The sequence below is a fragment of the Leptosomus discolor genome, chromosome 11 (genome assembly GCF_034619465.1).
Source record: "Leptosomus discolor isolate bLepDis1 chromosome 11, bLepDis1.hap2, whole genome shotgun sequence".
Classification (NCBI taxonomy): domain Eukaryota; kingdom Metazoa; phylum Chordata; class Aves; order Leptosomiformes; family Leptosomidae; genus Leptosomus; species Leptosomus discolor.
In genome coordinates, this window is record NC_141401.1 from 3,030,672 (window position 1) to 3,044,452 (window position 13,781).

The 13,781-nt window shown below is 42.7% G+C and overlaps 1 protein-coding gene across 3 annotated transcripts in view; it reads left to right on the forward strand.

Moving 5' to 3' along the window:
• The window catches only part of MEGF11 (multiple EGF like domains 11), a 207,708-nt gene that overhangs the window by 168,871 nt on the left and 25,056 nt on the right, over positions 1-13,781 (forward strand). For all 3 annotated transcript variants that reach the window (XM_086471922.1, XM_086471923.1, XM_086471924.1), the window contains 5 exons: positions 3,050-3,178; positions 5,525-5,653; positions 6,362-6,490; positions 8,828-8,956; positions 9,106-9,339. In XM_086471922.1, coding sequence (XP_086328048.1) covers positions 3,050-3,178; positions 5,525-5,653; positions 6,362-6,490; positions 8,828-8,956; positions 9,106-9,339 — 750 coding nt within the window. The remainder of the gene's footprint in view (positions 1-3,049; positions 3,179-5,524; positions 5,654-6,361; positions 6,491-8,827; positions 8,957-9,105; positions 9,340-13,781) is intronic.

Here is a 13,781-nt window from a genome sequence, read left to right on the forward strand (position 1 = left end):
ATCAATTTGTGTTGCAGTTTGTCATAATGAGTTAGCATGTAACTTTATTTTGTAGAAAGAAAAATGCTAATTAATGTTTTCCATTAGAAAAATGTAAAACGAAGATTTCACTTTTGAATTTTCATCTCCTTGTGCCGTGTCTTTTCCGGCAGCAGGGCCATTCTTCCGTCAGCAGCACGAGCGCGCGAGGAGCTGTGTAACCTCCGAAATTGCACAGGTTGACATGGTTGCGCTGAGGATTTTGAGCGGCAAACAACTAAGCAGCTGTTTTATGAATATCTTTCACAATCATGTAGCAAGATGGATTGATAATAACTTGTTATCGCTGCTGGAACACACCTGACATCCCACAGGGACTTTTGGAGTCCCACTTCAGAGCTTTTATAGCTAATTAACATCCCTATCTGCATTGTACAATCAGATCGCTCGTGAAGAAAGCGGTGTTAGTCCTTACTCTACAGCTTTGTTTAAAAATGTTCGAGACATTTGCAAAAGTGCTTGTGTTTGGGTCTCGCACCTTTACAAGAGAGTCACTCTGTCAACCCCCAACCAGGTTACTTACGTTAATGAGAACAACGATTTTGGCAGGATCTGTCTGGTAATCCTTCCGTGTTGACAGTCTGGAGGGCACCACACTATTTCACTGAGACAAGAGGTGCTCACACGGTAGGAACCCCTCTGCTAGCTCTCACTGCGTGGAACCAAAGCATTTCTATTATGAAGTATGGCCTGTTGCCTTTGTCAGCATTGGTGTTTGGATCACAAATCTTTTCCTGATTCATTAGTATTCCATGTTGCAGTGCGAATCAGCTCCTATTTTAAGTAAGTCTTTTGAGAACTATTTTTTGGTACATATAAAAAAATCCAGCCTTCATTTAAGTGGTGTTATCTATCTCCATCTTAAAGATGCAATAAAAATATTGCATTGAACTGCTCTATATAGAGCATTGGAACTGAATAATGGCGTTGCATGTATGAGAACCTAGGCTGACAGATCATTTTAGGTTTTGCTCCTTCTGTGATTTGAGGGCTTTTCTTTCCTTCTCTCTCTTTGTGTCTGTGTATTGTTCTTTTCATTGTGTCTGTACATTGTGTTTAGTTCTATCTCTTTTCAGTTAGAGAACTATTCTGTTTAGCACACAATTTGAAAGCCCAAACCAACTTTATCCGCTCCAACAGACAAGTCTTTAGTATACAGAAATGCATGCAGAAGACAACAGTATGCACATCCTTAGGTTTCTGCCATAGTAAGGGTAGAGGATGGCATATTGTATAAAAGCAAATGAATCACGGCTCAGGATTTCAATCTGTGGCTGATTCACGGTCAGGATAGATTGAGGTCACCTGCAGAGACTACATACGAGAAAGTGAGAGAGGCTGAAGTAGTAGAACAGTTGCATAATTCAGGGAAGTGCCTTAATCACTTTTTTGACATCACTATTATTTACCAGGATACAAGTCCAGTTCCATTTGTTACATTCTTTGCAAAGATGGACTGTATGTTTTATCTTGTTTTTAAAATACATCTGTTTTTGTCAGGGAACACAGCCAATAAGAGCACAGAAATTAAACATTTCATTCATTACCGAGCAGAGCTTTCCATCAACTTTAACGTTAAAGATTTCCAATAATTTGGTGGGAGGTTGAAGATCTACGTGTCTATTAGTTTTATGTCACTGTGCTTCGGCTGTTATAAGATAACTCTGAAAAAAAATTAGAGTTTCTTTTCTTCCAACTTCTGGAGTAAACTTCTTGGACAAAGAGGAACAGATGATGATTTTGTTGGGATGCAGCACATCTGTTTAACAGCTGTCTGTCAAACATGTGTATAAGCCCTGGAAACCACACTTGCAACCTAATTGGACACTTACTACAGCAAGGGGTGCTGGAGAGGAATAGGTGGACGGATGCCAAAAGGCAAGCATGACATTTCAGCAATTGGAGATGTGCTTTGTTTGTGGGAGTAGTCTTCTACCAGACTTAGATGGTAAAAATACTTATGGAAGCGGCAGTCTTGCTCCTGGTTTACTCTCCGCTTGCATGATTTGAATCTGTGAGATGCTGTGAGCCTGCCTCCCACCAACATTGCTGAAAGGTGATCTGCAGCAAACCTGGTGTACTCAGTAGTGAAGGCACCTTCCTCTCTCACCACTCCTTGATGCAGAAGCAATCAGGACAGCGATGAGGTAGGTGCTCTAGCGGACCCAATATTGCAGCGCCACGTGCTGCAGGATGCATTTTGTGGGACAGCAGGGGAAAGGGCTGCAGCTGGTTCAGCCTCTTCTTGCAGTCTTGTCAGCCACCAGCCATTTCATGGGCGCTGGCCTCCTAGTACAATACCCATGGCTAGTATGTCAGGCCATCACACCAGGGCGGAAGGTTGCAGCTTTTGGTCTGTTGTTACTGTCATTATCAGTTGTACAGTACAAGGGAGTTAGGTTCTAGTGACAGACCTCTTAGTAAGAGTCCCCCTTGCTCTTCATCTTCTTGAGACTTCTTCACTAGTCTCATATTTAGCCTAAAATGCCCCTTTTCCAATTTTGTTGTTCTTATTGTTGAGGTTGCAATCCTCTGAGCCAGCGCAGAGCCCTGTTTCAGAGTTTGCACGAAGGGACACCCTTGGCCAAGTCCCCAGATCAATCCCTTCAAGCCACCCATATTTGCTACTACTCTTTGAATTCTCCTCAACTTTCCTGTTCTCTTCCTCTCCCAATAAACCACTTTTCTCTGTTTTGTCTCTCCTCTTTTCATCCTTCCATAATGCCCTTCAATAATTGTAATCTTCTAATTATATTAGATTAATTTTCCAGCAGAAAAATGGATTTTGAGATTACTTTTTCCTGTTGTTTTTATGCCTGGGATGTAAGCAAACAAAATAGACTCGAGTGCTTTCTGTCTTTTCCTTCTTTCCAGAATAATTTTGCCCATTTGGCTTCAGCAAATAAAGATGCTGTAATTACTTTTGTCTCTAATTGCTAAATGTGAAGGCCTGTGCCTTCCTCATATTCACTATGAAGAGCCTTCAGTAAACTGCCTTTTATTTTCACAGTCTGTCCCAGTGGAAAGTACGGGAAGAACTGTGCCGAGGCCTGTCAGTGCACCGAGAACGGGACGTGCAACCCTATTGACGGATCGTGTCAGTGTTTTCCAGGCTGGATAGGGACGGACTGCTCTCAGAGTAAGCAAAGTGTTGTTTTTCCACCTCCACTTAAAAATAACTTATTTTCCTGTTTCATGTTTTCTGAAAGTTAAAGACAGATTCTGGGGAAATCCCTGAGGTATTACAGCAGCCAGTGCCTTACTCTCTTTATAGCTTATTTCTTTTAATTAATCTAAGTTAGCTTTGACTTGAATTAGTTTCTGCATTTGGAATTTGCAGAAGTTGTTACTAGCTTCTATTACAGCAAAGAGAGGTCACAAGCTGTTATCAGGAAAGAAAGCTCCATGCTCCCTTTTAATTTCTAGCTGGATTCCCTTTTATTTATTTTTTGAAATCATTTTCTTTCAGCTATTACATTAGAAATTATTAACCAGTAAATGTTTTCATGTAGCAAGCCCCCAGAATTGAGAAATTAGGCAGCTGAAATATTTCTATTAAATGTAATTTAATTGTAAAAGTCAGTGTGGGCTTGCAGGGATGGAGGATTTCTTCTTGAAAATTGCCCAGGTAGAAGATTGGCATTTGCTGATCCCAAAGTGTCATTTCCTGAGAGCATCCCTTAATTGAAGATAGATCACAGAGGGAAGCAATATCCTATCATTCAGAAATGTTACTTCATATTCAGGATACAACTAGCATATTAGACAGCATTCCAGAGTAAAATATATTAAACTTCAAGTGATAAAGTAGGAATCGGATAAAAACAGACGGCTGTAATTTTGCTTTTATTGTGTGTCTTCCACAGGCAGAATATTGCTGTCACTCAAAAATAGAAAAAAAATAAAAGATAAAAAAGACAGAAGGCTCCTCAGATTCCTCATTATATTTAGCTGTGTAATTGGGAAATGACTGTTAGTTTCTGTTAACCTTGAAAACAGATGTTTTTTCTTACAGAGTGAGGCAGGCCAGCTCAGCAGCAACAATTTCCAGTTTAGCAGCCAGAAGGACCTGGCGGTAGCTCCTTTGTATTCTGGATGAGCAAAGTGGGAACCTGCCTGTTTGCTCAGTTACCTTCTGCTAAAGAAAGTGTAAATCTCCCAACATGAACCTGGCCTCACACCAGGCTCCTGTCAGCACCTGGCCTCGCGTACCCGAGTCCGGCACTGAGCTATTTCGGTCAGACCTCCCTCCGCACCAGTTAACCTGGAATGACCGAGAGACAGAGATGCAAAGGAGATAATTTTAGCTCCAACTCCAGAGCCAGTTCTGGAGACACGAACAGACCCTGCAGCTCTGGCTTACAAAGGCATTGAAAAAGTATTTCTGGTTGCTTATAGCATGAACACTTTAGGCCAAATCCCGTTCAGCTTCACATTGTGGGAGTTCAGTGACCTTTTGTTTGATTTACGTCATGGCAGGGGTTTTTTGCTATTCATTCTGGCTTTAGAGATGTCTGTCATATGCCAGAAACTTGCATTTATCGTCGGAATCGGAGACAGTGTCATACATGGAAATAGGCACGGTTTCTGTACTTTCAGGTTTCCTGGGAACCATGCCTTATTAATTCATGTCTTTAATAGGAAGCAATGGAAAGTGCTTTTTTAAAGTAAAAATATAGTTGTTATATTGAAGGGTTATCATCATTTTGGATCTTTTAGTCTGGCGCTAATAACTGTAACTTACTGCATTCCTTTTTGGAGGGAGGCTTAAAATAACTTTTGAAAATGTATTAATATTGTACTTGTTGAAATACATAATAGACCTGAAGATTTTAATTTAATATTAGCCCCATCAACAAAAGCAATGTGGTTTTGTGGATGGGAATTCATACCGTAAGAACTTTTCTTCACATTTTTACGTCATTTGAGTAGCGCTCTATGCTTCGAATGAATGTGGTATTTTAGTAGTTGATTAGATAGCAAAACTAAACCATGAATAGCTGTGCTTTATTATGCAAGAATTCCAGAATATCAAAAAGAAAATTAGATTACCTCCGTATCTTAAAACCCTGTCTAAATAGTCTGCACAGATAATGCCGGTCAGGCAGGGAGCGTGCCTAGAGCACTCAGAGCAATGTAGTGTCGAGGGTCGCTGTTTCGGTGGTTCTCGGTGCACATACGCAGCGAAGACCTGCTCCTGCCACCTGGCCTGCACGGGGACGAAATGCCTCGTGCCAGGGCTGGACAGCGCGGGTGAGGCTGCAGGTTGGCGCCTGGGTTTTCCGAGCGATCGCTGGCTTGGAAGAACCCCTCGCTGTCAGGGAGTCGCTGCAGTGATGCCAAGCTCTGCAATGCGAAGTTCTGCCTTTGCTGGTGTCTCACAGGTTCTCCCTTTATTGTTGTTCCTCCGCAGCACTAACGCAGTATCATTGCTTTTTTTTTTTTTTTTTTTTTGTCAGCTGACAAATCTTTTTTATTTTCATAGCTTGTCCCACTGGTTTTTGGGGCCCTGATTGCTTTCATTCATGCAACTGCCACAACGGAGCAATGTGCAGCCCTTACGATGGAGAATGTAGATGTACTCATGGTTGGACGGGGCTCTACTGCACTCAGCGTAAGCCTTTCAGAGACACTGTTGTGCCAGGGAATCTCTCAAAGTATGTGCTGCTACCTCGTGTCTCTTCCAAGTATTGCAGTCTTCCCTGATAAACCGCCTGCTTCTCTCTTGTGGTAACTTCACATCACCCCGAAGTAGTCCTGAAGCTCTTTTCAAGGTTTTTTAGACTTTGGCACTCGGTAAAGGAGGGACCAATCATTTAGATTATTGATTCATTGTCCGAATTTGCACAGTCTATGTCCCTGCTTGTCAGAGCCCCTGTATATGTGGCCTGATTTAGGAAAACGTTTGAGATTTCTCATCCTACTAGTGCCAAATTGTCAGCACTGCACGAAAGAGAAGATCAAATTCTGGTGAGCCTTTTAAGAAGGCTCTTTCACTTGCAAGTAATGGATTGATCTCTGGCCTTTCAGCAAGTTTCTGTTTAGCCATCTTCTTTCACTTCTTGAAAATGTCATTTGTATAGATGGGTCAAGTTTTCCTTCTTCTAAAACACTTAAGAGGCAATTCTGTAAGATATGAGAAACACTACAAGAAAATTGGCTCTTGTAGTATCTCTGCATTTAGATGACCAAATAAAAGTTATTAAATATACGGAGGCTGAAAATCTATAGATTTACAGGCCTACATATTTTGTGCTGATAACGCATCTGAGTTTGTGTTTCAGCTTATTTCTGAGTCTTTCCTTATTCTGATTCCTGAAAGGTTGCCCGGCTGCTTTTTATGGAAAAAACTGTGCCAATGTTTGTCAGTGTCAGAACGGAGCAGACTGTGACCACATCACTGGCCAGTGCACATGCAGGACGGGATTTACAGGCAAACAATGTGAGCAAAGTAAGTAGCAACATGACTTCACTTTTCCATTTCTCCGGGGGGGAGGAGGTATATTTCAGAATTCTTTGCAGAAATAGGCTCTTAAATGAGGTGTTGATGTCAGCAAGACAGTAACCCCAGGCACCTTATATAATCCATAGGGAGAAGAAGGCACCTCTGGGGAGCTGGGCAGTCTGTTTAAACATAAAGAAATACAGCGAATCCTCTGCAAATCAGGCCTTTCCATTCCCAGCCTTAACTTAGCTGAGATAAAAGCAAGTCACTGCTCTCAGTGCTGACTGGATGCAGCCTTCCCGAAATACTGCTACCTAATTAATAAAAGAACACAAGCTGCATCGTGCCTTGCTAGCGTTGTTGAGAGCAGCAGCACCAGGTTTCCCCAGGCATGAAGGAAGACAGAAGGGTTAAAAGAAAGAAGTCCTTGCTGCTCTCTGCCTTCCGAGGAATATTGGGGCTTTCTTGTGCAAGTTATTATGCTGTAGATGTGGACGAAATAGAGGTTCATCTTTACAATGAAAACAGATCAAGGAATAAAAGTTGCTTGCCATTTTTGGAAGGATCTGTGTTTAACTTGAGTAGTGAGCAAGTGTTTAACAATGAACTTCAATTACCTTGCAAGGGTACTGGCATATCCTACAGTAATTGTTGTCAATGTCTTGCTGGCATATTTAGCACGCCGTGCCAAACGGCTTCTTTTAAGAACAAAGAATTAGGGTAGTGGAAACTGTATGTACTGCAGTTGAATAATTACTTGTTTGTCCAGTATAGTAAATCAAAAGAAAATTCTCACACACTTGCTTGGATTCTAAACGCAGGGTGAAATCCATCTCACCTTACCAAGGCATTAATTCCACAGGGGTTTGCTCCTTTTTTTTGGCAGTAAGGTAATATAGTAACATTCCTGCTAGATTAGCAAGTGAAAGCTTCTTAACTGTAGCTGACTGCATGGATCTTTATGAAAATATGTGTACCTACAACTAAATTCATGAACACCTTTTCTTTTTTCACATACTTGCTTTCAGCAAAGCAGGTATCTCGGGACCAAATTTCCATGCGCCTGTGGGGATTACGTATGGCACCACTGTAACTCTCTAAGTGGCCAACTTACTGCGACTTACTGCAACCATAAATGAAATAATTAAACTAAAAAGTTCCACAGTAGAACTGCAATATAGCAGATTTTATACAAGGAGCTGCGTTTATAATTTGACCTCTGTACAAAGCCTGAGGCTTTCTTTTCTATCCGACTACGAATGTATTTATTTATTTGGGTTTCTACTATTTAATCTAAAAGTATCTCTTCATTAAGACTCCTTCCTTCTCAAAATCCTGCTGAATGGGCAGTCGCACAACAATGCAGATGAAGTGCCTAAGTGCAGACATCGTTTCTGTGGTGCAGTCCAAAGATTTCAGCCTTACTCCTTTTAAGCAGGCTATAGGTTAACAGCAGAATAAGCATTGATTGGAAAACATTGGGGAAGTATCGTCATGCTATGCAAAACATCTCCAGTGACACACAAGAAGTCGCATCTTAAAACAGTCTATAAAGAACCACAGTAAATGTAGAGGCGTTCAATAACGCGTCTTCTCCATAGAAATAAGTAGGATGCGACAGCAGTTGTTTCTTTCAATTTATTACTGAGCCGTGCCTCAAGAAGCATAGCAAGCTGCCTGCAGATTTATTGTGATAGCCCATCATGGTAATTGTGCAAATAAATTTCTCAGCTGGACACTCAATCATTTTGTCTTTGATAGAGATACAAAGACGGGATAGAAATCCCTTCTGTATTAGGGATCCTAATACAGAAGCAGAGCAACTCAAACCATTTAGATGCTCAATTCTATAATTCCACCTACAATGTCATATTCATCTTCCAGCACTAGTAGGGGTCAGTATGAAAGCAGGAGGGATTTGTTTAGTAACAGTCTATTGTGTTCGTATGAAGTTTTCTTTGCAGCTACCCCCGTGACAAAAAATATGCGGAGTTGGTGGAGAATTCTGTGCTTTTTCAAGATGTTGTCTACAGGTTCTGGGCCCATGCCCTGTTAAATTCTGTACACCTGTAATATATATTTTAAAGTCTCTGTAAGCATTATCAGTTTCATCCTCGTGAAGTCTTGTTTGACTTTACCAGAAAGTTTCAGCTTAATAGGTAACACCCCAGGCTGTACATGAAACACATCCATCTCCTGCTTTAAAATAATAACAATCTAACACTAGGGCATTAGCCTAGAGACACTGAAACCAGGGAGACTTTTCTACTGAATTTTCCATGACAAGCTTTTCACCCACCCGTTCCCCACAAAAATTAGAATTCTTTGTCTTTGGCTTCCCAGAGTGCTCACCAGGAACATTTGGTTATGGTTGCAAACAACTGTGTGAATGCATGAATAATGCTACATGTGACCATGTCACAGGTACTTGCTACTGCAGTCCAGGCTTCAAAGGAATCCGATGTGATCAAGGTACAGTGAAAATTCGATCTGTGAAATATCTCTCTCTCCCTCTCTTTCTCTCTCTCCCCCTCCACTGATGTACTTGCTTTAAAAAAATGGTATTTCAAAAAGTAAATGCATGATTCAATTTACAGTGTGTTATGAATTACTTTTAACAGCGGCTCTTATGATGGAAGAATTAAACCCCTATACTAAAATTAGCCCTGCTCTTGGATCAGAGAGGCACTCAGTGGGCGCAATCATTGGAATTATTATTCTCCTTCTAATTATTATGGTCTTGCTGGCACTATTTGTGTGGTATCGACGGAAACAGAAGGAGAAGGGCCATGACATGCCAAGTGTATCTTATACTCCAGCCATGAGGATGACTAATACAGATTACTCACTTTCTGGTAAGGGTCTTTTTATGTTAATCAAATACAGACTCATATTCCTGTATGCTGGGGAAATGTAAGCTTCTGTGATCTATAACATGTGTTCTTGAGCCTCAAAAATAACGACACTTCTGTTCTTCCCCTGAATACCATGATCTTTTAACGCTTAGCAGGGACAGGAAAGCAATTATTACTTAAAACTGATTTAAGCTGCTTTATATATGAAAGTTCACTTAACACAGTACAGGATATGCCTAGGCAAGAAATATGGTTCATGGAATACATCAACTCCGTTTTTTTAAATCCGCTGCATTCCGATTCAGCGCAGAGAAGTTTTCCCTCTGTGAACCCTCTGGAAGAAGACTTTTTTGCTTGAGGAATGGGACTGACTGGGTCGATCATTTATTTTTGTCTATGTTGTAGTTTGTGATTTGAGGTGTCCTATTCGTTGTGACTTTCTTCTGTGGGCAGACCAATCCCCGTCGTCTGGACAGCTGGTGGGAATTTTCTTCGCAGGAGCTGATGAAAGCAGGAGAGAGGAAGAGGAAGGCTCTCCAAGATCAAAAAAAAAGTCACACTGGGATCACATTCCCTGCTTCTCTCTATATTCTGCTGCTGCCATGGAGGACAGATTTCTCAACAGATTGGCTAAACTTTGGAAGATGTGATCGCCTTTTCACTGCTGTCGTTCTTCTTCATTCCTCTATGACCAACACCAGATAGGACGCCAGACAGGAGATGGCTTTACTTTCTTCTTGTTTCCTCTGATCTCTCTAGTGGGGATCTCCTCAGGGTTTGCTGCCTTCTGACTGCACTTTGCTTCTTCACTTCCCTTTAAATGGCTAAAACTCTAAGTCCAAGTAAATCCAGGCTCCTGAAACAGGCAGAAGTTGGCCTAGCAGCTCTGCTTTCCCAGTCCTGCATTGCCTTTTTCTTTCACCTTTCTAGTCTAGATGCGTGAGGCCCAGACACCCGTTGCTGGCTCTGACTTTGCTTCTGTGCTGTCTCGGGGTGACGTGGCTGGAAGCTTCGTCCTGGACTTCCCTGCCCAGGATGCACCCAGAAGGAGCCTCTCCCTCCGAGCCACCATATGGCTGCCTGGCTGCAGCTGGGACTTAATCGAGGACCTTCTCTCATGGCACCATGGCTTCAGTCCTCGTATCAGGGGCATGGTTTCCTGCGGTGGCATATCACACATCAGGGGCTGTCTGCTGAAGACCGTTGCCTACACTCATATTTAGACCACTCAGAACATTCCTTCTTCTGACAGCTATAAGATGGGGGGAAAAAATCAGCCTTGAACCTCCTCCCTTTGCCTCTTATTTTTGAATTTTAGCTTTGCAGGCTTTGCTTAGGCTGCCCATTTGGGAAAGAAATGTATGAAAGTGTTGCCAGAGAGGGCTTGTCTGATTCTTGGCTAGTTGCCAGCACAATTTGGCCTGAAATTTGTCATTTCAACATCATTTGAAGTGCCAGACCGTGAACATGCAGAAGACAACTGTGGCACGTCGCAGCAGCAGCCAGGCTCCGAGTTCCAAGAGAGCAGATCACAGCCGCTGGCATGGAAAAATGTTCTGAACTTTTCAGTGATCCATTTCTTTCGTATTGGCACTTTATCCATTTATTTACAAAGCCTGCTACACTTCATTTATTTCTGTGCTTTTCTAGTTAATGTATGTGTAACCCAGCATGCTTGAGAGGCACAACTTACAAATTTCAAAATAAGGAGAGGCTGGGAGTTCCCAACTGGAGTAACTGAGCTTCTCCTTTCAGACAAGGGAAAAAATATCCCTAAGTTGTTTTTTCTCCATATTTTGCCATGAATGGAGACCTCCCAATCGACCTGATGGAATCCCAGCCTGACACTTTGCAAGAAGTCTGAAAAAAAGGCTAATGCTGAGAAAGGATACTCTCATCCTTTGAAGTTAACATAGACAGATGACTTTCCTCCTCAGCCACAGAGAGAAAGCTGTTAATGTTTGAAGACGTTGGTAGCCCAGGACTGTCCTTGCAGATTAACTCTTTGTGGACATTGCATGTCCCTATACAATGTTCTTCACATCTCTTTCAGGTGCAGCCAGCTACCCCAGAGCTCCTGATGCCACATACTTGAGTACTTGAGGAAAAAAAGTATTTTGGGGAGGGCTGAATTCGTGGACGCATCATAAATATCTGAGGGATCCCATCCTTCAGCTGCATTGAGCCTGGGGTCCCTTCTGGTCCTTGGGCAATGACAGAGAATTTAATTCTTGCCCTGTGGCATTGCTGCTCTGTGTCAGCTCAGTTTGTAAAAAACCTGAAGTACCAGGTCCTTGAATCCTGAACAGCACCAGGTCGGTGGTGTTGTATGGGCTTCTCTAGAAAGAAATTGGATGATGTTTCCTTCCTGTTCATCTCAGTCAGTGATGGGGATGCCAAGACTGGTCCTTTTCTTTCTTCTTTCTTCCTTTGTGCAGTCCTTGTAGCAATATAAATTTTCTCACTCAGGAAGCTGCAGCTGAGTGGGGTCAGCCATCTCTTTCTGGAGGTCACAAGAACAGTTTTCTTCCTGCCTCTCCCTTGAAAAACTCTGCTGTCTGAGCTTGCAGAGGAAGACTAAGAAGTTAGAAATCACACTGCTCCATCTTCATCTCATTATAAATTGTCTGCAGGTATCAGCATTCTTTCAGGTTTTGGTTGTTGTTTTAGAAGGGCATTTACAAATTCTAGACAAGGGCTTCTGAAAGCTCCCTGTCCCATTCTGACTGTCCTCCAGTACCTTCTCCTGCTGAAACTTTCTATCCACCCGTAACCTTCCCAACTTTGGCTTTGCCAATGATGTTTTCAGCCTTTCACTTCCATAGAGCAGACAGTGAAAGGTGCTGATGTGCATCGTCCCCAGCAGAAGATGGGGAGATTGATACTGCGGCAAGATCACAGATGAGAAATAGAGACTCATAGCATGGCTGGATGGCAAGAAAAACACGCGTTTATATGAGGGCGTGTGTGCTTTTGTGCGTTGCAGAGGACGCTGAAGGACAGTAGCAGTATTACATAGAGGTAACCAGGATTTCAACCTTCACCTGGAGTTTTGTATGTGGATTCAGGGCAGAATACTATGCAGATGTACTTGCCCCGTTAATATAATCCCATGTAAACCCATGGACTTCGGCAGGAATTCCACCTGAATGATGACTGCAGTATCCAGCCCAGCATTGGTCGTAATATTATGGCTAACCTGGATCACCACTGCTGTTGTTTCTCGTGTTCACTCTTGTTAGGGTCCTGCTGTTGTTGTTTCTGAATAGAGTCACATATAGAGGTCCCTAGCTCCTGGAGGCAGTACTTTCTTCCAGCACATTAATTTGGTTTTGGAGGATGGTTTTGGTCTTTACATCTTCAGCTCTTCTGTCGCTGATAATCCATGCATATGTGTGAGAGAGATTATAAGGAAGGGGAACCCCCTGGGCAGCACTTAGGCTCTTTTGCATTTGTGGATGAAGGATGTGGCAGCAAAACACACGCTCTGCCCAGCAGCCAGTGAGAAAGAAAACTGTCCATGCTGGGAGAGCTTAACCACAGCACGTGGATCTGAGAGCAGACTTTCCCAAATAAGCCTGAAATCAAAACGGTGCTCCCCAGCATGGGAACAGTACATTGCCTCCAACAAAAGGTTTTAAAGTGCAGATTGTTTAATTCAAGGAGATGGGGACAGAAGGGAAAACTATGCAGTAGTGCTGGAAAGCAACAGAGATTTCTTTTCAGGGCTTTCACAAAGAGTTGGTTATGGGCTGAAGTGGTGCCTGAGGTCTTACCAAGGTCTTAACAAACTTTCTGATATGGATGAAAACTACGCTGAGAGCCAAAACCTAAGCAAAGCTCGATACAAATAGAGTGTCATGGATCCTGCAGCCTAGACAAGACATTTACAGAAACGATCTGCAGATGATGTGTAGTGGGAGGTGGCAGAATGAACCCTCCTGCTTGGAGTCTCCAGCCACCCCACTAACGCTCTGTATGGGTGGAGAAGATCCACACAAAAAGAAAAAAACAAAAACCACAGTAAAACTGTTCCATTTTGCAGCTTGAGATATCTGGGTTTGTGTTTACTGCAGGGTGCTTGCTTATTCCCCTTTTTCATGGTTGGCCTTGTGCCCAGTTTCCACAAGACACTGTCCTGCTGCCGCTGCAGGGTGGAGACTGGTGCTCTTTGCCTCACCCCACAGCCCCGGCTGGGAGCAGAAGCTCAGTCTCTCGCATGATAGAGGGTTCTGGCCTTCATCCAGCCTCATGGGTCTGCCACTGGAGTGCAGCCTCAGGCTTGAGGGGCTCACTGCGGGACTCTGCCGTCGTGGATCCCTTCACAGGACTGATCTCCCTCTGTCAGTGTTAGCATAACCTTGAGGGGGGTGGGGGTGTTGGTTTTGTTTTAATTTAAATCATTCCCTTTCTTCTAGGCGTTTAAGTCTTTGCTTACTCTT